General features: G+C 40.4%; 2 protein-coding genes across 4 annotated transcripts in view; both read left to right on the top strand.

Moving 5' to 3' along the window:
• LOC121159381 (MAGUK p55 subfamily member 4) overlaps positions 1-9,144 on the top strand; it is a 32,483-nt gene extending 23,339 nt beyond the window's left edge. The window contains exons 15-21 of the mRNA XM_040984400.1: positions 517-558; positions 2,211-2,381; positions 3,575-3,655; positions 5,789-5,882; positions 6,509-6,617; positions 7,533-7,667; positions 8,953-9,144. Coding sequence (XP_040840334.1) covers positions 517-558; positions 2,211-2,381; positions 3,575-3,655; positions 5,789-5,882; positions 6,509-6,617; positions 7,533-7,667; positions 8,953-9,144 — 824 coding nt within the window. The remainder of the gene's footprint in view (positions 1-516; positions 559-2,210; positions 2,382-3,574; positions 3,656-5,788; positions 5,883-6,508; positions 6,618-7,532; positions 7,668-8,952) is intronic.
• A 1,204-nt stretch (positions 9,145-10,348) lies between these two features.
• On the top strand, positions 10,349-24,634 carry LOC121159380 (transmembrane protein 237-like). 3 transcript variants are annotated; one of them, XM_040984396.1, is made up of 13 exons: positions 10,349-10,390; positions 11,773-11,804; positions 12,390-12,400; positions 13,349-13,405; positions 15,261-15,398; positions 17,825-17,945; positions 18,636-18,793; positions 19,029-19,152; positions 19,404-19,595; positions 20,686-20,759; positions 21,384-21,477; positions 22,221-22,342; positions 24,052-24,634. In XM_040984396.1, exons 1-13 carry the CDS (start codon positions 10,349-10,351, stop codon positions 24,117-24,119), a joined length of 1,233 nt encoding a protein of 410 aa, XP_040840330.1. In that variant the 3' UTR covers positions 24,120-24,634. The 3 variants fall into 3 exon arrangements, with proteins under 3 accessions (XP_040840330.1, XP_040840333.1, XP_040840331.1); XM_040984399.1 differs by lacking the exon at positions 10,349-10,390 and adding an exon at positions 10,939-10,956; XM_040984397.1 differs by lacking the exon at positions 10,349-10,390 and adding an exon at positions 10,939-10,965 and having other exon boundaries at positions 11,767-11,804.
• The last annotated feature ends 1,510 nt before the right edge of the window (positions 24,635-26,144 follow it).

Raw genomic sequence — 26,144 nt, 5'->3', positions numbered from 1 at the left:
TGTGGGGCCAGAGTCCCAAGGCTTTGGTCCATCCTCCACTGGTTTCCCAGACATAAGCATGAAGCTGGATTGGAAGTCGAGCAGCCGGGACATGAACCAGCGTCTGTGTGGAATGCTGGCACTTGCAAGTACAGGATTAGCCAGTTGAGCCATTGTGCTAGCCCCTTTTGTTTTAAAAAAAATGCTTTTTCTTAAGATACATCTCAAAATGTACACTTAGTTGTTATGCTTTTCCTGTATGTTGATATCTTCTTTCTTACATTTTTAGTCAGGCTTTGACTGGCTCTTTGTTCCTCGCCATATTGGAAAAAATATGTTTTTAGTGTAGAGCTAAAATTCTAGAGTGTGTGGCATATAACTGATAGGATGGAAGGTGCTGGCAAATCCCATAGTAAGCTACTGGAGGATACATTCAACTGTGCTGTACTCGACTGTAAAAATGACAGTGGGACATTTGAAGATGAAGCAAATGTTTCACACCCGTTTACTCTTTTCTTGTCATTACCTGTGTTCCAGAGAAGGAGGAGTTTATTGGCTATGGTCAGAAGTTCTTTATCGGTAGGTGATGATTAATAAGAGGTGGATCTTTTATCACTTGTTAAGTTATTTCATACTGGCCCGATGCTCTTCTCACATTTCTGAAGCTAATTCCGCTCTTGAACATTTTCAATTTTGTTCCATGTTCTGGTTTTTCTGTCTGATATTTGGGTTAATATTCTGATTTATTGATTAGTCCTCATTGTTCATCTCGTTTCTCCCTGGTATCTCTTAATTATGTGCTAAAAGCAAATATTTTTGGTTTCCTCCAGTTTGTTTTACAACTTGCTCTAAAGACATAGATTTCGATGATTCTGAAATTTTGATGATTCATCACTTACAGTCACATTTCTTCTTCTTCTTCTTTTTTTTTTTAAGATTTATTTAGTTTTATTGCAAAGTCAGATATACAGAGAGGAGAAGAGACAGAAAGGAAGATCTTTTGTCCGATGATTCACTCCCCAAGTGAGTGCAATGGCTGGTGCTGTGCCGATCCAAAGCCAGGAGCCAGGAACTTCCTCCAGGTCTCCCACGCAGGTGCAGGGTCCCAAAGCATTGGGCCATCCTCGACTGCTTTCCCAAGCCACAAGCAGGAAGCTGGATGGGAAGTGGAGCTGCTGGGATCAGAACCAGCGCCCATATGGGATCCTGGGGCGTTCAAGGCGAGAACTTTAGCCGCTAGACCATGCCCTCGGGCCCCATTTCTTCTTTCTTAAAAAAAAATTGAGGAGAGAGAGGGAGAACAAGAGACAACAGCTAGACTGGTCTGGGGTAGAACCAGGAGCCAGGAACTCAATCCAAGTTTCCCCATCTTAGGTTGCAGGAGACAATCACTCTAGCCATGACAACTGCCTCCCAAAGTCAGCATTAGCAGGAAGTTGGAGTCAGGAGCCAGAGCTGGGAATCAAACTCAGGGACTCTGATATGCAGTGAAAAAGTCCTGATCATTAGATTAAATAGCTACACCTGGCCACATTTCCATGCTGTTTCAGCTAGATTCTGTAGAAATAAAGTCCGTATCACACTGTGTTTTTCTGTTTTCCAATGCCCCTCTCCTTACCCTGGGCCACACTCCATCACTTCCCCAGGCCCTGGATGACCTGGCTCCAGCTGTACTGTCTATTTCCCACAATCCTTGCTCTTCTTGTTGCCCTGCTGCAGACTCTGGCTCCTTCAAGCATGCACTTTTTCTCTGCATGTTGACATTGGCACTTCTCTCAACCTGTGTTGCTGTTCTTCCAGATGCCTCCTTAACTATCTCCTTTACTTCCCACATACCTCTGCCCAATGCCAACTTCTCAGAAACACCTTCACTGAAATCATATCCTGTCACTCTCCATCTGCTCACCCCTTTCGTAAACTCTCATGTTGTTAATTTTTGTTTCTCCTTCCACCATACAATGTAAATTTCCCCTGAAAATGGACTTGGATTAGTTGAACAGTACACCCCCCTAGTCCCAAGGATGATCACGACTCTGGAGGTAACTTGGAGTTAACAAGTGGAGTATTGGTCATTTTTACTTCATAGCAGTCTGTCTCTTCTACCTTCAGAACACCAACTCCACATTAATTAGTCCTCTAGAGTCCCAGTCCCTGCAGGCTTCAAAAGACTTAATGGGAGAAGTCATCTCTCCAGTCCTGGGGCTCATGTCTCTGCCTTTCACTCTGCCCAGCTGGTTTCCGTCGCAGCATGCGCCTTTGTCGCAGGAAGTCCCACCTCAGCCAGCTGCGTGCCACTGTGTGCTGCACTGGTGGCTGCTACAGTGCCGTGGGTGCCCCTTATGAGGAGGTGGTGAGATACCAGCGACGACCTGGAGATAAGCACCGCCTCATAGTGCTCGTGGGTACGTGTGTCCCAGCATGCACCGCCTCCAATCGTGCTCGGCATTCTCCTTCTGGGTTTGTCCTGTTGTGGGAGTAGTAATAAGGATAGAACTCTCTATGGACCCTTACATAAGCACTGTTTGGTGCAGGAAGACGTACGTGTGTGTGTGTGTGCAATCGAGTATGGTGGGCCATGGTGTACATGAACTTGAATGAAAACGGTTATATTACAAGGATATTATAACTGAAGCATTTTTTGCCTGTGTGGAATTTGCACTAGAAGTGTAGCCGACATACTCCCAAGCTGGATCACATGTCTGTATGAGGAAAATCAAGACTTAAAATTTGCTTCCATAAGAAATTTATACCTGCCTCCTCTAGAAAAGTGTCTAAAATCTTGTGAATTGAATTTTGTGAATTTTTGGTGCTAAAGAACAGGTCAAGTAGAGTGCTGGGGTGACCTGATTTTGTGGCCAAGATCGCTGCAAAGTTGGTCCCTGCATCAGTAGCATCCTCTGCTTTATTGCCACGTTCTCTGTGCATTCAGCTGTGAGCAGGGCATGGACAGGTAGAGTAACATGTTCCAGAACCAGGACTTGACCACATCATTTACATGGACCCATACAAAAATCAAAATAAAATGGAAGTGTCGAGGAGTTCAAGAAGCGATAGCAGAGCATTGATGCAAGTGTGGTGACCTTCCAGACTTTTCAATTTGTGTAACTGCAGGTTATATATTCATGGCAATATCTCTGCCTCTGCTTGTGCATAGGAGTCATGGTTTAAGCATTCAGAACTGTACCCCTGAATTCTTAAGTCCAGGAACCTGTGGTTGTTGGAACTGATTTCTGGTTGTGATTTGAAAGAAGCTTCATTTGAAAGAGAAAGGATGTGTCAGATGATGTGCAGTCAGACTAACACAGTGACACAACATCCATTATTTTTGTAAAGTTTGTTAAGGTACAGCTTCCTGCAGTTCCCTGTCTCATTTCTGGATGTTGAAGTGCTGTGGGCCAGTCCATGGGGTCACCAGAAAAATTCCCAAGAGATTTCTGGTATTGTTTCAATCTGTAAGAAAGGAAGATATCAAATTTTCCTAAAATGTTTGCGTTCAAGTTTCGTCAATAAAACAACTGAAAATGATTATTTCACCACATGATTAATTATATTTATTCTTATTGATTGATTTCTGTACGTGGGTTTTTTTTTTTAGGGCCTTCTGGCGTTGGAGTAAATGAACTAAGGAGACAACTTATTGAATTTAACCCCTGCCATTTTCAAAGTGCAGTGCCACGTGAGTTCAGTTTTGTTTTAGTTTTTTGATATTTTGGCAAAACTTCCTTTGTCTCTGCAAATATCCTGGTCTTACAGAACTATGTCATGTTTGGTGTAAACTCTTGTAAGATGCAAGAGTTGGAATGGTCTTTTTTGTGTAAGATACAAGGTTAGAGGAAGTGCCTAATGGCTGTGATTTGGGAAGTAGCTGCTCTTGAAGAAACTCTTACAGCAAAAGATATGTAATATTTCTCAAGTACCACACCTGGGTTGATCACATGGGGGAAAATTCAGCCTGGGATTATCTTGGTTTCTACCCAAGATGATGCCTCTGAAGAAAGTCAAAAGTGGACACCCAGAAACATCAAGCTGTGAAAGGAATAGCAGATGCCAATCAGGGATGGAGACTGAATTCAAGAGACCCTGTGGTGGAAGAAGTAATGTTGGTAGGATCTACAAGATAATCCAGTATGCCAACTTATAGGAGCAAGCAATGAGTTTACACATTGGACAGGTCTAAAGGAAGTAAGGGCAAGTGGCCAGCATTGATACCTGCCAATTCAGAATAATCCTGTCCTGCTGTCAGCATTCCTGCACTTTAGCCTTGGAAGTTATCAATCAGGGAGAAAGGCAGCAGACACAAAAGGAAAAAAAAAGAGAAGTGACTTATACTCTTCTTGATTTTTGGTTTCTCTGACTCCTGGCTTCCCAGGATGAAGATCTGAAACCCAAGATAGTGGGTGCAGGAGAAACCCAAGATAGAAATGAAGTTCATAATCTTGATCATTATATGGAAATGGGATTTTAATTACTAAATTGAGTTGAATTATGAAAATGCAATTATAGAGGAATGATGGTGCATTTTTTTTTTAAATGAGCCTTAAATGTGATTAGAAAATTCTCAGGAGCTGCCAGTTTTTCACACAGCAGCAGTGAGACACCTAAAATGTCTTAGGGTCACATCTCACAGATTGTATATTCTGAAGTTAGTACCTGTGTATGCAAGAATGGGTGTAAATCTCAAGAAGAAAAACTAAAAAGAATCCATTATTTCAATGCTCTGGATGAAAGTAGAATACTAACAGGTCACCAAAAAATTACAAAGTGTTTGGAGAACCACCAGTCAAACTGAAAAAATATTGTCCAAATGTTGTTTTTGAAGTTGAGTAAACCATATTTAGCTTAAAATGTATGCCGTGGGTGATGCAGCAACTCATGTACTTTAAAACACCATATAAATTATCAAGGCAATGGAAGCAAAGGAGAAGGGACTACTTTGGTTTGTGTTAACATAATTCAATATTGCCCAAAGCTAACACAACATCTACAACACAGCAAGTATTTGGTACACATTACTTGAGTAAATGAATGAGCAGACAAGAAAAATTTTTTTAGGTATTCGGTGAATGCCTATATTTCATGCTAAGTAGTATTTAAGTTGAAGAGTTACTAATCAAAAGGGCTACATTCAACGAATCAGACTGAATCTAGACTCATTCAAAACTACTTAGTTTTACCGCTTAATGAGATTAGACTGCACTCCTCCTGGGTATTAGTGCATCTGGCAGGGACAGAACAGCGAGGTGTTTCTCTAGTCTACACTGGAGATAAGCAGATGTAGAAACATTAAGCTAGGAGAAATTGGAACATCTGGATTCTAGTTTCAACTTTAGTTTTCGTTAAAAAAACTAATGAGGGGTGATGGGAATGTGAGGAAGTTAATTATTTTCCAAAAGCTGCAATTACTTAACCAGGTAACTGTGGATAGTAATGTTACACTTAGCATGGAGGAGGAAATAACCTCATGGGAAATGTGCCATTCAAGCAAACTATTGTGAATATTGCTACCTGGAAGTCTTCAGGCATCTTAGGGTTCACAAGTAGTTCCTTGGTGCCTGTTTTAAAGTAACAGTCCCCCTCACCCTGGCTTACAGTTGAAAGCATCCTTTTCCATAGCATGAGCAATTAAGAAAGATTTACAGATGAATTGATTTTGATATGAGAACTTCAACTATCTTCTTACCAATTCAAGTTTCTTCTTTTGAATTGAAACTTTTTATTATGGTTATGCATTTATTTATTGAGATATATTGATTCAATGCATACTGGTAATTTGAGGACTCTGAAATATTTCATCTCCTTTTTTTGACAGATACCACTCGTTCCAAAAAGAGCTATGAAATAAATGGGCGTGAGTACCATTATGTGTCAAAGGAAACCTTTGAAAGCCTCATGTATAGTCACAGGTGAGGCAGAATTCATACATCAGTGTAGTCTCTATTTTTGCATTTGAAATAGCTCTCTTGTGTTTGTGCACTATCTAAAGCTCTTGAGGACAATGCCCCTTTGTTTCTGAAGAGGTAAACAAGGAAATGTCCATTGATGTAATAATATACAAACTCAGTGCATGTGAAAAGGTAACAGGACAGAGCTACAAACTTTAGAGATTTAGAGGAAGTAACTTTTGTATGTTGCTGAATATCTGCTAGTTCTTTTTTTTTTTTGTGCTAGCAATGCCCACACATTTCTTGGACTTATCATCATATTACATGTTTCACATGTAGGAAGAATTCTTTTTTGAAAGATTCATTTCTTTATTTGAAAGGCAGTTAGAGAGAGACAGAGAGCTTCCATCTGCTGATCCATTCCCCAAGGGACATGATTAGCAAGGGTTGGTCAGGTCAAAGCCAACTCCATCTTCTGTCTTTCACAAGAATGGCAGAGGACCAAGTCCTCAGGCCATCTTCCTCTGCATCCAAAGGCATATTTATCAGGAAGTTGGATTGGAAGTTGAGTAGTCAGAACTCAAATCAGTGCTTATATAGGATTCTGGCATTCTAGGCAAGAATTCTTTTGTCTCTCACCCTTGCAGGATGCTGGAGTACGGTGAGTACAAAGGCCACCTGTATGGCACCAGTGTGGATGCTGTTCAAGCAGTCCTTAATGACGGGAAGGTCTGTGTTATGGACTTGGAGCCTCAGGTGGGTTTGTAGCAGAATATTTCTTAACTTCCTAAAGCATTGAATGTGTGTCATCTGCTTTGTACTCACACTGTAGGTCTTAGTGGAAATATCTAATTTCAATAGCCTTTGAAAAATAAATCACTTTTCATATCTAATGGCCAGGGTCTTCCTTAAAGCATCAATTGCCAGCATCTTGATTTTAGTTGAAGAGGAAATCTTGGCTTTCTGACACAAAAACAGAATAGAAGTGAGGACTATAAAAGAAAGTTAGACTTTTGCTTTGATCACAGAGACATCAAGGTAACTTCTGATGGTAGGAATAAGATGCTGTTTTACATAAGGAGGTGAGGTTGCTATGCTGCCACATATGTGGTTGTGTCTTTGACATGGACTGAAGCAGAAATAAGCAAGTTAAGCTGGAATCAAGACAATGTGATTTGAAGGCCCATTGTTGATGATCACTAAATTCTGCTCGTGCTTTATTAGTCATTAAAAAAGGTACTTTGAGTGCTAAAGAGAAATGGAGGAAGGGAGATTGATCCTTGAGTCAAGGCCGGTGGTCAGTGTGAAGATAGCAGTGTGATCCGATGTTAGGTGATAACAAGAAGAAAGAAAAGTGAGGGGAAACAGTACAGATTCATCTTGAGGGTCTCTCTTTATCTTTGTCAAAGGAGATTTACTCTCAGTAACTCAGATTCTTTCCCATACAGATTCTTACCCAGATAGTAAGGTTGTGATAGCTAGTCCTAGCTAGTGAGAGTCACAGCCAGGGTTTGCACATAGTTTTTGAAGAAAATATTTGATGCTATTTAATGATGAAAAACTGGAGGCCACATGAGACTATTTGCTGGCTAAAAATAATTGGTGATTTCTGATCTTAGATCAAGAAGCTGGGGTTTCTGTTTTTAAATGTGCTTTAACTTCTCCATGTAGGATATTCAAATGGCTCGAACTCAAGATCTGAAACCCTATGTCATATTTATAAAGCCATCCAATGTGAACTGTATGAAACAGTCTCGGAAAAATGCCAAAATTATTACCGACTACTTCGTGGACATGAAATTCAAAGTAAGATTTAGTGAGAGGCCACTGTAGTGCTTGTAGTGACAGGTAGGCTGGGGAGAGATCTGGGTTTGGCCAGCTGAGCACCTTGGAAGTCACTGTCCTTCTTGTCTCATCTCTTCTTTTGTATCTGCTCCTGAAACCCTTCAATAAGGTAGTGATTAGAAATAACTTGCTGTATTGCTTCCATAGATGACTGTGTTGAAGAATGTAACTTTGGGGGCTGGCATTTACCTTAGCAGCTAAGTTGCCAGTTGACACACTCCTGTCTATTTCTTTCTAATGCAGTTCAGGGAAGTGGGGAGGGAGGGGTGATGAGAAGGCAGGAGGAAGGAGAGAAGAGAGAGGAGACAGCAGAAAGGAGAGACGATCTCCTATTACTGGTTAACTCATCAAATGCCAAAAATAGCTAAGGCTGGGCCTGGAGTTGAAAGCTCAATTCAGGTCTCCCACGTGCGTGCTGGGGCCCAACACTTCATAATCAGCATTATGAGGAAGCTGGAATTGAGAAGCACAGCCAGAATTTAAACCCAGTTACTCTGATATGGAATGAAAGTTTCACTTATGTAAAAGGTGCTCATATACACACACGCACACATTGAGAGAGAAATCTTCTGCTCACTGATTCACTTCTCAAATGTCTAGGGCTGGGCCCAGACGAAGTCAGAAATTCAGAACTCAATTGGGTCTTCCTTGTAGATGACAGGGCCATGACAACTTGAGGCATCACTTGCTGCCTTTTCACAGGTGGCCAATAACAGGGAGCTGGAATCAGAGCGGGAGCTGGAACTCTAAGTGTCCCCAGGGTGGCATCTTCAGCACTGTGTCAAACACCTGTCCAAGAAGCAGACAACCTAGCCAGCATCTTAACTGCTAGATCAAGTACTTGCCTTAAGCACCTTTTATGATGTCTTTTGTGTCTTTTCAATGACTATGAAGGTCTGATTCTCCAGTTTGTCTTTCAGTTCATGGAATTCTTTGAGTGACTGTGGCATTTATAAATTGGTCTCGTTTTTTTAAAAAGGTTTATCCGAAAGGCATATTTTACAGAGCATTCATTCCCCAAATGGCTAGAATAGTCAGAGCACAGCTGATCTGAAGCTAGGAGCCAGAAGCTTCCTCCAGGTCTCTCACTTGGGTGCAGGGTCCTAAGGCCCTGGACCATCCTTTCCCAGGTCATAATCAAGGAGCCTAGACTAGAATTGGTACCAAAATGGGATGCATGTTGGTGTATTATTTTTATTTGCTGCATAAAGTCTCTGCTATCTATATTCTTCTATTACTCTTGAAGGATGAAGATCTACAAGAAATGGAGGAGTTATCCCAAAAAATGGAGGCTCAGTTTGGCCAGTTTTTCGATCACATGATTGTGAATGGCAACTTGCAAGATGCCTGTGCCCAGCTGTTATGTATCGTACAGAAGGCTCAGGATGAGCCTCAGTGGGTCCCAGCAACATGGATATCCTCCGACGCTGAGTCTTGATGGTGCCACCTGCTGCATGCTGTGGTGCAACACTGCACCCTGGTGGGAGAGAAATAGAGTAACATCTGCATCTCAACAGCTGTACCTGACCCATTTTAATGTGTGCAACTTTACAAGTGCTGTAGTTCATGAACACTTTTGCAAAAATTATGTATGACTATATATTCTATTGTGAAGTTATAGAATTACATGTTGGGCATCTAGAATGTATTTTTTTCCCTTTACTTCCTATGTGGCTGTGGTAGGAATATAAAAAATGTTCTTGAGAATGAGCACCTCTTAGAGATGGCAGACAGTCCTTGCAAGGTTCAAGTAAAAGGTACTTTTCTAAATAAAATAAGTAACATTTATTTCAGAAGTGCATTTTACTTTATGAACCTTCTGCTTGAATGTCTTTCACAAAAAGTGACTAATTGACTACCAGCAAGAAAGGTTAATACACACAATTCATGTCCATATCAAAATCTGGGGATGCAACACTGCTCTCAACACTGACACATCAGTCTACAAGGAAACAGTTTTTGGACCAGAGCAGTTAACAATCGTTTGCTAAAAGCCATCACCCACTTGTATGGATGTGGGGCACTGGGACAGTCCTGGAGACAGGGAAAAAAAAGTCATAAGATGATGATGATGCTATTTCACAGTCTTGATCTTCTTCCCCACTGTCTGAGAGGCCGGGCCCTTAACTGTTCTTTTTCTGCATCATTCTCTTCCTGCTTTTCCACACCACCTCTTCCATTTCGTAATTATAAAACAGAGTGCATGACTTAATTTTGGAGGTTGGTTGGTCTGTTTTTTGGTTGTTAATATTTCGTTTTTACTTAGCTGCCTTTAAAAAAAAAACCCAAACAAAATGGAGAAAATCAGATTTTTACAGGACACTTAGATGAGCTCAAATTTAGTGTTGTGCTTTCAGAAAAGGATTCTGCATTTTTGCGATAATCAAAGAGACTTCCATACTCGTTTCCACATCGTGGCCAGCAGCGGCGTTCACACATCCGATCCCAATCCAGCCGCCTAGGAACGCGGCGCCGGGCAAGGCATAAACGGGCGGCTCCCGCGTCTGCGGCCTCGCCCGGGTCCAGGCGCTGCCAAGCCCCCGCCTCCCGCGGGTCCCGCAGGTCCCGGAGGCCGGCGCGGCGCGGGGAGCAGGTCTCAGCCCCGGGCGGCTGCGCCGAGGGAACCCCGAGGGGCGAGCGCCATGAGGGACCACGCGGAGCCTCGACTGGAGGAGGCCCGCCCGGTGAGTGGTCTGATGAGCAGACCCGCCTTGGGGCGCGGCCGAGGTCAGGACCCGCACTCCGAGAGCGAGTGGGGACCCCGGGCGGGTAGGCCGTGTCCCGGGGTTTGCGCTCGCGTCGCCATGACGACGCTCCGGGTTGCGCGGGCTGGGCGGCGGGTGCCCTCACGCAGACTCCGTCAGGAACGCGGGGCCTTCCGCTCTGAGCGCGCCGGGCTTGTACACCCGGGCCCTGTCTCAGGCCCCGCTAACAAAATCACAGCGGCCGCTCAGGTATCCCTGCGGGGGGAGCTGTGACCGGAGCGCCACAGCCGCCAGAGGCTCTGCCCTCGGGCCGGCCAGCCCAGACTCCGTTCCCCCACGGGGCCGGTCTGCGGAGGTCAGCCCCGACCCGGGGACCACTCGGTCCAGTCGCCCATCGGGGGTCGCAGGGCCCGGAGCGGCCGGGGCCGCGCAGCCCGATGACGCAGTGCGCCTGCGCGAGCGGCCGGCCGGGCAGGGGTGGCGCCCTGCGCCTGGTGGGGCCGGCGGGGGCCCCGGCTGCGGACTCAATGGGGAAGAAGCAGGTGGTAAGCGAGCGGTGGTTATTTTTTCGCTGTTAGGACCTATGTCTCTGGTTGAATCGTGCTTGCTTTTGAGGAGTCTCGAGGTTGGGTTTCTGGGTAGGTGGGACCTGATTTTTTTGCGGGATTTTTGAATGAAAGAGTTAGCAAGAGCTGGGCCTTTGGCTGGAACGAGCTTCGTTGCATCTTAGGAACCGTGGAGCTCCCTGTAGTGCAACATTTTTTTTTTTTCTAATGCTTGGCTGCTGGGTGGAATTAGAACTGTCTGTGTCATCCTACGCGTTAGAGCATGTACTGTTTGAACAAATTGATTCCTAGATGGGGCGAACGTTGGAAGGTCTTAGAATGTAACCGCGTTAACTCCGTTTCTTCTGCGAGCAGCCTGAGAGACTGAGGCATTGTCTTTCTTTTCAGAGATTACAGAATGCTGGCAGCAGTGCTGTCCGAACTGCTGTCACGAGTTTTCTTTATGATCTCCTTCTTCCCCCTTTCTTTCTGCCTTAGCATCTTTTTTGCGTTGTATGTACTGTCTTCAAAAGCATGCTCCTCGGGGGCTGAAAATTCTTTTGGCTTCGCATTGAGGGTTACCCCTCACCCCCACTGAGTTTTAGAAAGAATCCGGTTGTCTTGGTCTGCAGGACTGACTGGGCGCTCCTGGGCACTGATTCTACCGGATATCAAAGATGTGATGATAGAGTCAGATCCAGTACATTCCTCTCCGGTGTCTCTACAGCAGGCTTTCCAGAAAATTGCTTAATGGTGTTCGAGGTGAAATAAAGATGCCCAGGCTGTCCGTTAACACCGCTTTCTTCTTTCCCTCAGCGTCCTCCACGAGCCCTTCCACCTGTGCCAAGGTAAACACAATAGACAGTAATTTCATTGTAGCACTTTATAAACCTAAAGTGAATACAGTGAAAATCGGGCATGTAGGGTTGAGAAAAAGACTGTTCGGAAGACACTTCCTGAAACTTCTGGGAAAGGCTTCGTAAAATGTTAAAGGTAAAACATGTTTGAATCCTGAGGGTGGCGGTTACAATCCAGTGTTCTTCTTTATTTAAAAGCCAGCCTGCCAACATGGTGGGCTGGGCACGTGTTCTGAACTCTGTCTTGTAGACTGGCCATAATTCTCATCCTCTTTTGTGTGCCAGAATAGTCTCCTCAGAGTGTAAGCTGATTATGGTCAGTGACAAATCAGTTCTTAATCTGCCTTATTATATAGCCATAAGGAGTATTGGGGCTATTTTATTAGTAGTAAATGTTTTATTTCTTATTAGTACACTAGTTTGTAAACTAGTGACATTGTGTGATTGCTAATTTTATTTTAAATTGAAATGTATAACGATTCTAGTCCATTTTAGTTTGACAATGTCATAAATTTTGAATTAAAAGTTTCTTTTTCTGTTTTTCTCCTGACTAAATTTGGTCTGTATCATGTGAAGTGTTATTCAAGGTAAGTTAATTTACTATCATGTGGAATTTTAAAAATATAGACCTTGTATTAAAATACTATATTCAAAAATTAGTGTTCAAAAAAGTTTAATTCTTTTTTAAAAATTTAAATTTTTTAAAAATTTAAAAATTCTCTTAAAATGTATAAAACCATGCTTTGTGTGATAACAATTGGCTACAGCTGCTATTTAAACATTATGACAGCGTATAAACTAGATGATCTTGATGTGACAGAAGTATTTCATCACTAGAAAGAGTCATCCAGAACCTAAGTCATTAGTGTAAGCTCCGTAACGGGGACTGCATCTTCCATTGTCTCGTTTGGTCAGAACGGGTGAAGTTTGGCTGCACTAAGAACCCCCAAGTCTCAGGGATGTAATGTCACACAGGGGTATGTCTGATGAATGCAGGGTAGATTGTGCAGCAGTTCCGGGCGGATGCCCTGGACTACCTGTGACCTCAAGACGTAGTAACCCACAGTAATTGTGCCCTTTGGCTCTGCCATCCTAACCTGCTTTGGCAGGTGCCACCACAAGGAAGGAGAGAGCTGGAGGTTGCTCCTTAGCTCTTTTGGAGTTTTAGCTCTTGCAGGACACTGACCCATAGCGTAGTGGCTGGAATTAGTCAGAGGTTATGCCTGACTGCAAGCAGGGTGCAGGGAGCGGAGAGGACTGTAGGGATTCAGATGAACGTTTAAACCCATTTCCTATGCCACAGTTTCTAACAGTACTGACCGTCAGCCACCACACTGGAGGTCTCTTGGACGTTGTCTGTGGATTTCTTGTCCTTTTTCTCCCAATGAGTAGAAGTAGACTGGACCCAAGGAAGAGGGGGGAAAGTGTGTCCTTGCTACAAGGTTTTTGTTTTGTTTTACTTTTTTTTTTTTGGAGTGTTCCCTGCAGTGAATGAATGTTAGGCAACCATTTCTGTTGTTCTTTCTGTCTCATAGATGATATTCCACTTAACCGTCCCAAGAAGAAGAAGCCCAGAACTAAAAATACGCCTGGTAAGAAGTTAGTCATTGTTGTGTGGGCTCACAGGCTCACGTAGGGCCTTAGGTGTGAGAAACATCCAAGAGCAGGGAAGAGGAGGCGGGTCTGCTGTGGGGAAGGTGGAATTAAGGCTGGTCTGAAGTTCTGGGATTCCTGGCGTCAGTGAGTACAAGGCAACAGAGCAGTTGAAAACCTTCATGGAAAAAACAGTTGGGACCCTAAACTCTCATTTCCAGTGTTTTTGAAGTCTTTGAGGTCTTTTATCCCTAACAGCATGCATTGTTTTAAGTTATGGTTGGTTTCAGATGTTAGGACAGGATCCTGGGTTTTGTGGAGGAATTCTTAAATCCCTCCCTTCAGTCAGAGAATCACTACCCTAGAGCAGTGGTCTGAAGGGAGGGCAGGCCCACATTGTCCATGTGTTAGAAGCACTAGCTGTCGCAGGTGCTGTGGCTTTCTCTTCTGTCCTAGGTGTGTATGCGTGATCCTGGATGATGCTGTTCTTATTGTTGTTCATAAAAGGAATCATTCTATACGTACTGTGTTGGCTTCTTTATATGTAGAGGTCCTTGTGTTTTTAAGCAGTGACTTCATAGTTTATAAGAATGAACCATAATTACCAGTTCATTTTTCTTTTTACTTGACTTCAAATTTTTCACTCCAAACCATGTTGCAGTTTTTCTACATAAAAGAATGAGTAGTATGGAGGAAGAGGAATTTCTGTGGAGTAGATTACTAGCAGTGGAATTACTGGATAAAGGACATATGGAGTTTTAAAATGAAACTTTTGTTGAATTGCATTCAAGGAAGGCCATGTAGGGTTTTTTTTTTTGTTTGTTTTTCTTTTTTTTTTTTTGGCTACCAGTAGTATTTGATGGTGTCACATTCTGTAAATCTTTAAAAGCCCTGAACAGTATCAGTGCTATTTATTTTTTTATTTATTTTGTTAATTTAGGAGGTGAAGAGTATCTTATTTTAGTTTGCATTTCTCTTAAGTACTAGGGATGTTAGACAACTTTTCAGTTATCCATTAATATATTCCTGTTTTGCTTGTGAAGAATACAGGTGAGAATGTTGTCAAATAAGATTCTAATCTGCTGAAATGTGTTGAAATTCTGTTAAGATTTCATAGAGGGAGAGAGGTTGAAATGATTGGCCAAAAGAAGAGATACATGGTTACCTGTTAATTTCAGACATCTATGATGGTTTTATCAATATAGGACTACACTGTAGTAGAAATGGGTCAACTTTTTTCCTGCCAAGAGCCATTTTGACTATCACGTCATTCACAGGTCATACGGAAATATCTGCTTAAGAGCAGCTGCAGAAGGAGGGAGGGAAGAGTGATAGAAAAAGAAGGGTTGTCATTTATCCTCTGCATTACTTCTTAAATTCCCAAAACAGGCGGGGCTGGATCAGGCAAAAGCCAGGAGCTAGGAAGTCCTAGATAGTTAGCAAAACTGCAGGCACTTCATCTACTGCCTCCCAGGTAGATTGTGAACAGGAAGCTGGATTGGAAGTGGGGACAGAACTCTGCGATGCAATCGTCATGAGCAGGGGTTTAATGTATTGTACTACAACTCCTGCCCCATGATTTTGTGATTTTGCCTTTTGAAAGTTCTTTGTGTTTCTCTCAAATAGGTTTTCCTTCTTCCTTTTCTTTTCTTTAAATTTAAGCCCTCAGCCTTCCCTATTCCCTCTTTTCTTATATTAAAGCCCAAAGTGACAGTTGAGGAATGAAGCATGAAGATTTGGGATTCACTTGTAAAAGAGAAAGGATTTCTACGTAGGGAGCATTCCAGTTACCTGTTGTCATTGTTTAGAGACTCACCGATGGCTGCTTAGATTAGCCCACCTGTTTTTCTGTAGCCAGTGCTGCTCTGGAAGGCCTTGCTCCGACCACTGCTCATGGACCACGTGAGGACAGTGAGCTGCCAACCACAGAACTCACAGAGCATCCAGAGGCTCCTGTTCAGAGGAGACAGAGGAAGACACGCCCTTCTCTGGGTATGTGAAGGAAGCCGGGTTGGACTGTGCCCACAGATGTGATTTTTGAGAATATGATAAGAACCCTTCTGTTCCTATTTCCCTCCGTCCCTATACCATGGATGGTTTCTTGCCTAAAACATTTACCTCTTTTAAGGATACCAGTCACTGAATTAGGGCCCTTCCTAATCCAGCATGACTTCATTTTAACTTAATTATATCTATAAAAACCGTACTTATTTCTAAAAATAAGGCTATATTCACAGATACTGAAGAGTCAAGGCTTAAACATTCATACACACACACATTGCAGATGATAAGTATATGCATCTAAGGCAGTTTCAGAAAGTTTGTGGAAAAACAGAACCAGAGGATAATGTGCATTTTTAAAAATTAGTGATTATTTTATTATTATTATCATTTTATGATACAGTTCCATAGGCTCCTGGGATTTCCCTTATCCCCTCCCCAATCCCCCTACCCAGTTCCTCTGTATCATTGCTAAAGTATATATAGTTCTTCATACACAGTCATATGTCTATCATTGTGGGCATGGACAATAGCAGAGAGTCCAGCATCCATTGTCAAGATACAGTAAACAGTTTCATTGTAAGTCCATCTTTAGTCTGGAAGTCCTACTTCCTGGAATGTGTCCTCTCTGCTTCATCCTGATTAAATGTTTCTCCGTAAACATGTCCTTACCCTATTCTGCCATCTTGATTCTCGATAATGTGCATTTTCACAAATTGTTTCAAGTCCTTTTATAACTCATACAAAGTAAAAATAAAAAACAACCGTAAGGATATAAACAGGAACAATGGTTTTATTTTTAAGAGGGAGGTTGATTTTAATTTTCTCATTTATGTTTTGTTAATTTCCCAGATATTGAGTATGACTTTTATAATAATGGGCAAATAGACAAAGGATTTTGTTAAAACAAAATGAAGGAGAAAAGGTTGTGAGCTCAGCTCTCTCTCCCTGTAACATCAGCCCCTATAAATAATTTATCACAATTTAGTTTTCCTGATTAGTTACTTGTCCCTTTAGGAAATAGCAGATCCTGATTGGATGGCATTTGAAACTACAAGAGACAGGCAAATGAAATAGTTGGCAGAGGGAAGTTAAACTGAGAATAGCAGTGCCTGGGCATTCTCTGAGTATCTATGAGAAAGCGAAGGGAGAAAGGACACAAGAAGCAAAAATAAAATCAGAAATGATTGCCATGTGAACTTTTAATAAAATAGTTTATTTCACCACTGGAAATATATTTTACATTAAAATGAATGAATTACCAGAATACATTAGGGTACATATTTGAAAAGTAAGATGATTACTAATAACTAATAATAAGTGTTGTAATTTGTGGGAAATTATCTTTACACAAATGCCTTGCCCATTTTTAGAAAATTTAGGACCCAGCTATGTTTTGGGCCAGAAAATACCTGTCACTGCCAAGGCTATACTAGAATGTACTTAGTCTTGCAGGAGCAGCTTTTAACATTTCTAGACTTGAAAAGTTTTTTTGGGGGAGTGAGGGCTGACCATGGTAGGCTCTACTGCTTGTATTGTACTTCCAGCTCAGGCTGTAAATTTTTTTAATGAAAATTGAATTTTAAGGATTTAGCATTGCAAGGAGCCAGGATTTCTGGAGGGAAGAGAAGCTAGTGGATTAGAAATCTCCATTGACCTGTTGAACTGTAATACCAGTGCTGTTTACTGAAGAGTTAACGCGGCAGGCCTGTGACTCCTGTAGAGGCTGGCTTGCCAGACTAATCAGCCGTTTGACTTATTCTGGGAACTTAGGGGTAAACAACTTCCTATGTGGATAGAAGACTTTCTATCCAGTGTAAGGCAGCTCACTGGGATCTATGCTGTACACCCACTTCCCTTCTGGGCAACTGGAGTTTTCATACTTGCTAAGACTATGGGACAAGCTCCTGATAAATCCTGGGGCATTGATTCTACGTTCCAACTCCCTGCTGAAGGCCTTAAAGGCTTTGTCTTGTTTAACACTGTTAGGCACCACCCTTGGAGCTTGTAACTGGTTGCTTTTAGACTTTGTTCCACATGCTTTTTCCTTCTGCTCATTTCTTTTATGCTCTTTTGCTATATAATACATTGTAACTATGACATAATGGTTTCTGGGTTCCATGAGTCCTTCCAACGGACTTATTGAATCCGGAGATAACATTGGTGATTTCTAGCACAGACTTTTTTTGGGATCCTTACATATTTTTCCATGTTGTTTGGCATTGTCAGTTGTCAATTTCAAATTTTATAATGTAATTTGGGAGTGGGAAATTTTAAAAGCTCTTAAAATAGTGGAAGTCATTTTGACCTAATTAAAATTCTTCAAGTTCTCATGTCTTACAAGAAAGAAAAAAGCTTCTCTGTTGTTTTGCTTTCTCCTTTGTAGTCACCTTTAAACCTAATGTGTTCCTTTTCAGAATCAGAGACTTCTTTCCCACAGAAGAAAACATCTAGTCCATCTTTATTACGAAATGAGAATGGTATTGACACGGACCGAGCTGGGGAGGCAGTTATCCAAAAGCCTCGAAGGAAGACAAAGTAAGAATTTGTTTATTCTTCTGAATACTCTTCAAGGTTATGCTGATACTTAGACTTCCAAAGTGAGAGCATCTCAATAAATACTTGTATATGCTTATCTCTAGGAAAAAGAGTGTTACAAACATGAGTTAAACCTAATGAATGATAAATTTTAAGAGTGAACTAACTCAGTAAGGAAAAACATTAGTATTGTACTTCAATAACAAATTATAGAAGCCATCTCTAAAAAAGAAGCACATAAATGGACTTCACATAAATTATAAAAATTGCATATTATGAGTATTTAAAATTAAAGATAACTGGTTCTTATGACTCACTGTCTTAAGACCATTTTGATCATATGATCATTCTGGAAACAAGCTTTTGCTTGTTTATATTTTAGCATGTGAAATTATATCTCAGATAGAAAAAGACATATCTTAAAGGAATATAGTGAAGATTATATATTACCATTTGTTTTTGAAAATAACCCTAAAACTAGTGATTGATGTCTACATAGTCACTTCATTTTGCTATTTGAGAAAACTGATGTCCACAGGAATTAGGTAACTTGCTGCACCTGACAGTTAATAGCAGCTCAAGTTGAGTAGAAACCAAATTTCTTGTCTCCAGTTGCTGTGTTCTTATTGGTAGTGGGCTCTGTAGAAGTCTGGTCAGCGTGCACTTTTCTTCCCTTCTCCCTGATGCCAGGAAGACCCAGCAAGCAGAAATACAGTATGCCAATGAGCTCGGAGTGGAAGATGAAGACATCCTCACCGATGAGCAGAGCGCTCCCGAGCAGCAGGCGAGGTTCACAGCCCCCACTGGCGTCAGCCAGCCTGTCGGCAAAGTCTTCGTGGAGAAAAGCCGTAAGTTGGTCCATGCTTCAGAGCACTGGTTCCTTGGCAATACCTAATTTTTGTTATAATGCAGAACAGTATGTTTAAGAAACCAAAAAAACAAAGAGCCTTCGGAAGTATGTTCTAGAGGAATTTTTAAATGGATCCACAGTGATGTTTCAGCATTAGCCTGAGGTCTCTTTTGTGTGGAACAATGCAAACCACCACCAGACTTGTTAGTAACCAACCGTGTCATTGTTCTCAGGGCGATTCCAGGCCACTGACCGCTCTGAGTTAATAAAGACCACAGAGAACATAGATATGTCGATGGACGTGAAGTCATCCTGGACCACCAGAGATGTGGCCCTTTCAGTGCACCGGGCCTTCAGGTATTGGCTGCTTTTGTTGGGTAAAATGAACATTAACTGTTCTTGTGAAAAGAAGCCTTAGCTGTCAAATACTGTCAAATAATTGACAACTTAAAATGGTGAGTAGGTATATTATTCCAACATTCTAGAATTAAGTGATCCTGCCTATTCCTGTAAGTGAAGATGATGAAGCTTGTTTGCACATTGTCTAAAATGTTGAATCATTTTATGTTCTTCCTATGTAATCAGTCAGTGGCTCTTCCTCCCTTCAGGATGATCGGTCTCTTTTCTCCTGGCGTGTTGGCTGGCTGTGCTGTGTGGAACATTGTTGTGATTCACGTGCTGGCAGGAGACCAGCTGTCTAACCTCCCCAACCTTCTGCAGCAGTACAAGACCCTGGCATACCCATTCCAGAGTCTTCTCTACTTACTCTTGGCTCTGAGTACCATTTCAGCTTTTGACAGGTAAGATGGTTGTGATTCCAGAGCCTTCTCACTTTTCTTTAGGATGAAATGCTGAGCAGAACTTCCAAAAGTTTTCAAAATAGAATTTTAGGGTGGTTCCATTACTTCTGCCTTTTTCTTAAAAAACAAACAAACAAAAAAACCAACTGGTCTGTTTGTGTACCTTTTTTGTGTGTTATGATAGGACTGTTGTGAACAAGATGTTTCAATAAGATTGAATGCATTTTTACATTAACTTACAGGTATAAAATTTCATCCAAATATAATCAACTTCCAAAACCCGAAATATCGTCTGAGTTCTCTAAATCAGGTCTAGGTGAGATACTGGACATAGTATTAGTTTACTAGGCCTGCTGCACCAGAAGCACCATGCCTCAGCTGGCTTGCAGCAGCAGAAACACGGGCTCTGGAAACTGGCAGTGTGCAGTCAAGGTGCTGCCGAGTTTGATCCCTTTCTGGAGGACTCTGAGGGAGATTCTGTTCTCAGTCTGCCCTCTGGTTTGCAGTGCAACTGCTGGCAGGCCTTGGCATTCCTTGGCTTTGAGGTGCATCATTCAGGTACCTGTGACTCTTGTCACCTGGCACTCTGATCTGTGTGTCCCTATTCTGAGTCTCTTCTTTCTATAAACATGTCAGTCATACTGGATTCTGGTTCCTTCTAATAACCTCTAGTTCATTACCTACACAAATACCATGTTTTCGCGTAAGGTTGCTATCATAGGTACCAGGGGTCAGAAATCACTCTATCTTTTTGGGATCACATTTAACCCATTTTTTTTGTATCAAAAATTGACTAATTACAGCCTACTGATGTGGATAAAATAAAGAGGTTGGAGCTAATGAAATTTTGAAGATTAAATTTAATTTATCTCTTGCTATCTGAATGTCTCTTGCCTCATACTGTCTTCTGGCTAGATACTTTATGTGATTTTACAAAATAGATATTCTTTTGTATATTAAGGATAAACTAGGGCTACTTAAAGCGTAATAATATATAATGGCATGCAATACAGAACAAAAACTGCTCAGGGAAATAAAGTTTAGTTAGGGTTGCAACTGTACCATGACCAGAAGTGTTTGTATTTTCTAGGATTGATCTTGCTAAAACCTCAGTAGCTATTCGAAATTTCTTTGCCCTGGACCCAACAGCTTTAGCGTCTTTCTGTGAGTAAAGAGTTTTGTTTGACAACTGTGTAATATTTTAGTTATGCTGTGATTTTAAACTAGGAGAAGTGATACTTTTTATTTTTACAAAGTTTTCATGTTATTTGTCCTTATAGACATTACCTTTAGATGTTCAGTGAATTTGTAACTAAAAAAAAACCCCGTCAGACTTAATTTCACAGAATTATTTTTCAGTAGAGGTTAATCCAGATAAAATTTTTAAAAGTTTAATTTGTTGTTTTGAATTACTTTTTAGTTTTTGCATGTACTGCTTGACAATAATAGATTCAGTTATAGGTGTGGTCTTGCTGCAACTTGTCTTATATACTTATGATAGCTTTGTTTTAAGTTGTGGGAATATTAATAAAATTAGTTTTAGACCTCAGTCACGTCATTTAATTTCTTAAAAGATCTAGGTTCTTGCCAGTTCTTACGATGAACTAGTGAGCCTGTCAAGACCCTTCTGCACTTGTGTTCTTGAAGAAACAAGACTGCTCAGCCTATTGCAATTGATCAAATGATTGTCTTTTATATTATTATTCAGCAAAGAAAAGATTGCTTTAGTATAATCAGATTAGACCCAGTTGTGAAAATTATTAGTAACTTAATTTGTCTTTTTCTCAGTGTACTTTACTGCTCTTATACTATCTCTGAGTCAGCAAATGACAAGTGACAGAATCCAGCTTTACACACCTCCTTCTGTCAATGGTAGCCTCTGGTAAGAATTCACAATAACATTAGCAATTGTTAATCGTAATAACAGCAGCAGTGGGAAGAATGTTCTTTTCTCATCTTTTTGCTTTTTTTCATGTTCCTCTATAAATAATGTAGGCCCTGTTTTGTTTTCAAAAACGTGGCAAGAAAATACTTATTCCTCTCATTAGCAAGCAGCTAGTATGGAAACCTGTACTTTTAATGAAATGTCTTTAAAAAGGTTTGTTTTAGGTATTCAGTTAGGATTTCAAAGCGGCTTATCTCCTCATGGCTTGGAGGAACTCTGTACCCTTACCCCAGAGCAGTGATGAGGGAGTTCAGCCAGGATGGAGTCAAGCAAATCAACGACACTAGGAGAACAGAGCTGCAGATGACACCTGCAGATGACAGGGCCGCTGAAATTCTAGTTCCTGAAACTGGAGAGATCGTCTTTCTTGAGGAAGTGGCTAGAGGCTGGAGTAAACAAAGAAAGATAAGTTACCGCAGAATATTGCTAAGATATTGGAAGGAGACGTTAGAGCATTTTGTTTTGTTGATGACAGTATCTTTACAGTTAGCTCAATGTACAGAGCAGGCCTGTTTAGGTTTCCAATCACTTTTGAATTTTTGCTCTCATGGTATATGGTATATTTTATGTTTTACTTGTTATTTCCCTAGGAGAGAGCTAGGTTTCTATAAAAGTGATGAAATTGATATATTTCATGATCAAAATAAAGACACTTGTAATGAGTTTTTCTATATCTCTAGGGCAATGGGAACTGAGAAACAGATTGTCCAGCCGTGGATTATAGTGAATTTGGTGGTGGCAGTTCTGGTTGGATTGTCTTGGCTTTTCTTGTCTTACAGGCCAGGCGTGGATCTTAGTGAAGGTATTATACAAAATAACAGTATACCTTTACATCTTTTGTAGTGCTTTTATAAATATTTTAAATATTCTTAAAATGTTCCAGTAACAGAGACATATTTAAAATAAAAAAAAATACAAGAGATATGAAAAGAAAGTGGTTGTGACAGCGTGTCAAGGAAAGCTTGAGGGAGTGTCTAAAAGAACTGGAGTTTGGAAGTCCTTGATGAGGGTCTTTCCCCTGAGGACCCCCAGGGGATCTTCTTTCTCATGGGATCCATCCAGTAACTTAGAAGGTCCTTGCCATTCATCTCTATTAGTCTATTCCTGATGGAAGTATCCCTTCATTTGGAAATAAATCATGTCTGATGCATATTCAAGTGGGTTAGCTCTACCTCCTTCTCTTCTTGGCACAGATTCTTAACCCTTTACTATCTAATGAAGTCTTTAGGAATTCTACTTTCAAGGTGACTGGTATTGCAAGGGAGAGTCACCAGTTTCTGGTCCCAAACTCCCTTTGGAACACCTGAAGAAGCAGAACTATATTAGCAAACTGCTAGTCATTTAAAACTTTGTTATGGGGTACTTAATATTTGTATTGTAAATTGTATTTCCTTGGCAGGGAATATAAACCTTTGAGTCTCCCATATTAGTATTTTTTGGAATTTAGTTATTATTTGATTTTTGATTGGATCAGATAATTAGGACCTCTCTCAGCAGTCTTACGATGGAGAATTTTTCAAAATGCCCATTTGTGAAAATCAAGACAAAGTATAATCACAATGTATGTCCTCATTTGCAAATGTGCCTTTTTAGCATTATATTTCTCATGTTGCTCCACTGAATAGCCTGTTGCTTTATTCCTCTTGGTATATTTGATATGTTTTTGAAGATCTCAAGCCATATGTTTTGATTTCTTTCATTTACCATAGTTTTTGACTATACAGATAGCTTTTCATCTAATACTTGTAATATTTTATAGGTCTTAATTTACTGTGTTCATAATGTTTTCTTTTTCTTACACATCTTGGTGTTTTAATAAATTAAATATCTAGGCTGTGTAATCTTTTAGTTGTAAAAAGGTCAACTACTTCCATTCTACTCCATGGTTAGAATTAAAGCTGTATCCAACCAGCTTCCAAAGTACTCAGTCTAAATCATGAATAATTAGTAAATATTTGTAGAAACTTGCTCCCTTTCAGGGCCATGTAAGCCATGTAACTTTCTGTTTCCATGTGGAACAAAAAGTGAATATAAAATGAGGGTGATGCGTAGCTTAGCGGGTTGTTTTGGTGATTGGAGGCAGTAACGCAGTGAAGCTATCCTGCTATAGACCCATGTCAGTTCCAAGTTCCTTTGTATCTGTGCCCTGTGTTCTGGATTATCTGATCACTATAGAATAGACCTTTTGGCCCTTTAATGATGTTAGACTATCTGCATGTCTCAAATATCCCAGCAAGGCTTATTGTATTGTTTCTATTGCATGTTTTCTTTTTCTTTTAGAGATTTATAATAAGTCTAAAACTTGAACATTCAGCAATACAACAGATGCACATTTGTTACTAGCTCCTTTACATCAGATTTTACTGTTAATAGTTCTTACTTGACTTGGGGGCTTTCTGTTACTGTGTATTATGTCAGTATTTCAGGAGACTGTTTATAACGCAGCTATACAGCTCTTCTTACGGCACTAGGAAGTAATGTAAAATATCATCTGTTCATTTTATCCTGCAGAGCTGCTGTTCTCCTTCGATGTGGAAGACTGTCCTGAAAAAGACAGAGGAATCAGAGCCTCCTCATAAAGCCAAAATGCCTACAGGGGAATGGTGGTTCCATGTTTGTCCCAAACTTGTTTTACAGTTATCTTTATAAAATATGTATATATTTTTAACTGATTTTTGGATTATATAATACTGAAAAACCCACTATTATGGACAGTGTTAAAATTGTATCTCCTATTTATACCCAAACATTAATTTCTACAGCATCATATCTTATTGATAGTGATAGTGAGCTAAAAGCCAGAAGGTGAAAGTATTTATTTCTTACTCTGTCAAATTAGTTGTCTTTTTAATCTTTATAGAAGTACTAAATCAGGAAAAGCCAAGGCCTCTTCTGTTGTAAAATATGTATCGAGTTTAAACACAGATTTAAGGAGTAGAGTAAAAGGGGAAGAGGCCATCACTTTTAAAATATTTTCTTACTAAATAAATTGAGATATGAAACATCTTTCCTGAAATGTAGTGTTTGTGCATCATGTAATAATTATAAAATGTATTTCTTAATCTTCAAAGATGCTTTGTACCTAATAAAAAGGAAAAAAATATTTTTATTTGAAAAATTTCATATCCTACAAAGTGCATCTCTCTTAAACAGCTGTAGTAGTCATTCTCATGTCCAGTTGAACATAAGAATCATTCATAGAACTCTAACAAATACAGCACAAGAGAAACTGAGCAGTGAGAGAATTCAGGAGGCTTGTGTTTGTGGGTTCATAGTCCCAACTGACATTTTTAAACAAAAGATTTATTTATCTAAAAGGCACAGTTAACAGGAAGAGAGAGAGAGAGATCTTATATCCTCTGGCTCACTCCCCAAATAGTTGCATTAATAGGGGCTGGGCCAAGCTAACTCAGGAGCCAGGAACTCCATTTGGACAGGGGTCCCAGCACTTGGACCATCCTCTGTTGTTCTCCTTTTGTGAAAAATAAGAGATTCAGTGATACCTGCCTCTCTTCCCTGCTTGTTGGCAGTTTCTGTGTCTTGAGAATTATTGCACCAGAGTAAAGTGAATCTAGACTTCTGGGTCCCAGCCTCAGAGATTCAAACACAAAAGGCCTAGGTGGTGCTTGGAAAAAAACTACATCATATAGAAATGCACCTTGGGTGACTGCAATGAAACCAGTAAAGTAGCTAGCATCTTAGGGTCTCTGGCCTGTATAAACCACGTATGATCTCAGAACGACTTGAACTTTATTTAGTTTGTCAGGTTGGTGGGAGGACAAGAAAATAAAAATTGTATCAAACATGGTACCTGTCATCGACAGGCTCATAATGTAGTGAGAGAGAAGATAGGTAGAAGAGTAGGAATTTATTTTGGGTAAGATTGGCTATGAACAGCTGCTTAGTAGGACTTCTACTGGTGTTATGGACATGAAAAAAGCCAAACATGAGTGAGCCCCAAAGACTTGAAATCCAACAAAAGTGTTGAAGTCAGTATAGCAATAATAATCTGAATTAACCTAGATTTATTATTTGTTAAAAATTTGCCTCATTCGCTTTATTTGTATATTAAAAAATAACAACAGCATTTTGAAATTAAGTTGCTAACATCAGGGCACTTTACCCAGATACCCCAGCATGTGTCTTCTGAAAATAAGGACAGTATAATATCACTGACACAACTGGAAAACAATTTCATAATGTTTGCTCTACTCTCAGATTTACAAGTTGTCTCTCAAGTTCTACTCAAGGTTCATCTCAACTTTTTCTATGTTCTCCATAACATTTTTAGTTGAATATTTTGATTGAGATGAATGTGGATGGATGCAGTCATAAGAAATAATAGAGATTTTTTTTTCTAGCTTGCCAGTTTCACTCAACAACATTTTGCAAAAGGGTAGTGTATTCTTGAGCACGTTATACACATTTCTACAATCCATCCGTCTTATTCAGGTTTCTCATTTTATTTGCACTTGTATTTCTTTTACTTGTGTATGTATTCTAAAAAATCTGCACATTTTTTCCACAACTGTAAGGCTATATACCACTATACTAGACTTTGGTTTAAAAAAAACACCTGTTTTCCACATTGTCATTTTCTAGTA

The sequence above is a fragment of the Ochotona curzoniae genome, unplaced genomic scaffold (genome assembly GCF_017591425.1).
Source record: "Ochotona curzoniae isolate NIBS_2020 unplaced genomic scaffold, NIBS_Ocur_1.0 contig_4148, whole genome shotgun sequence".
Classification (NCBI taxonomy): domain Eukaryota; kingdom Metazoa; phylum Chordata; class Mammalia; order Lagomorpha; family Ochotonidae; genus Ochotona; species Ochotona curzoniae.
This window is presented reverse-complemented; position numbering and strand designations above follow the sequence as displayed.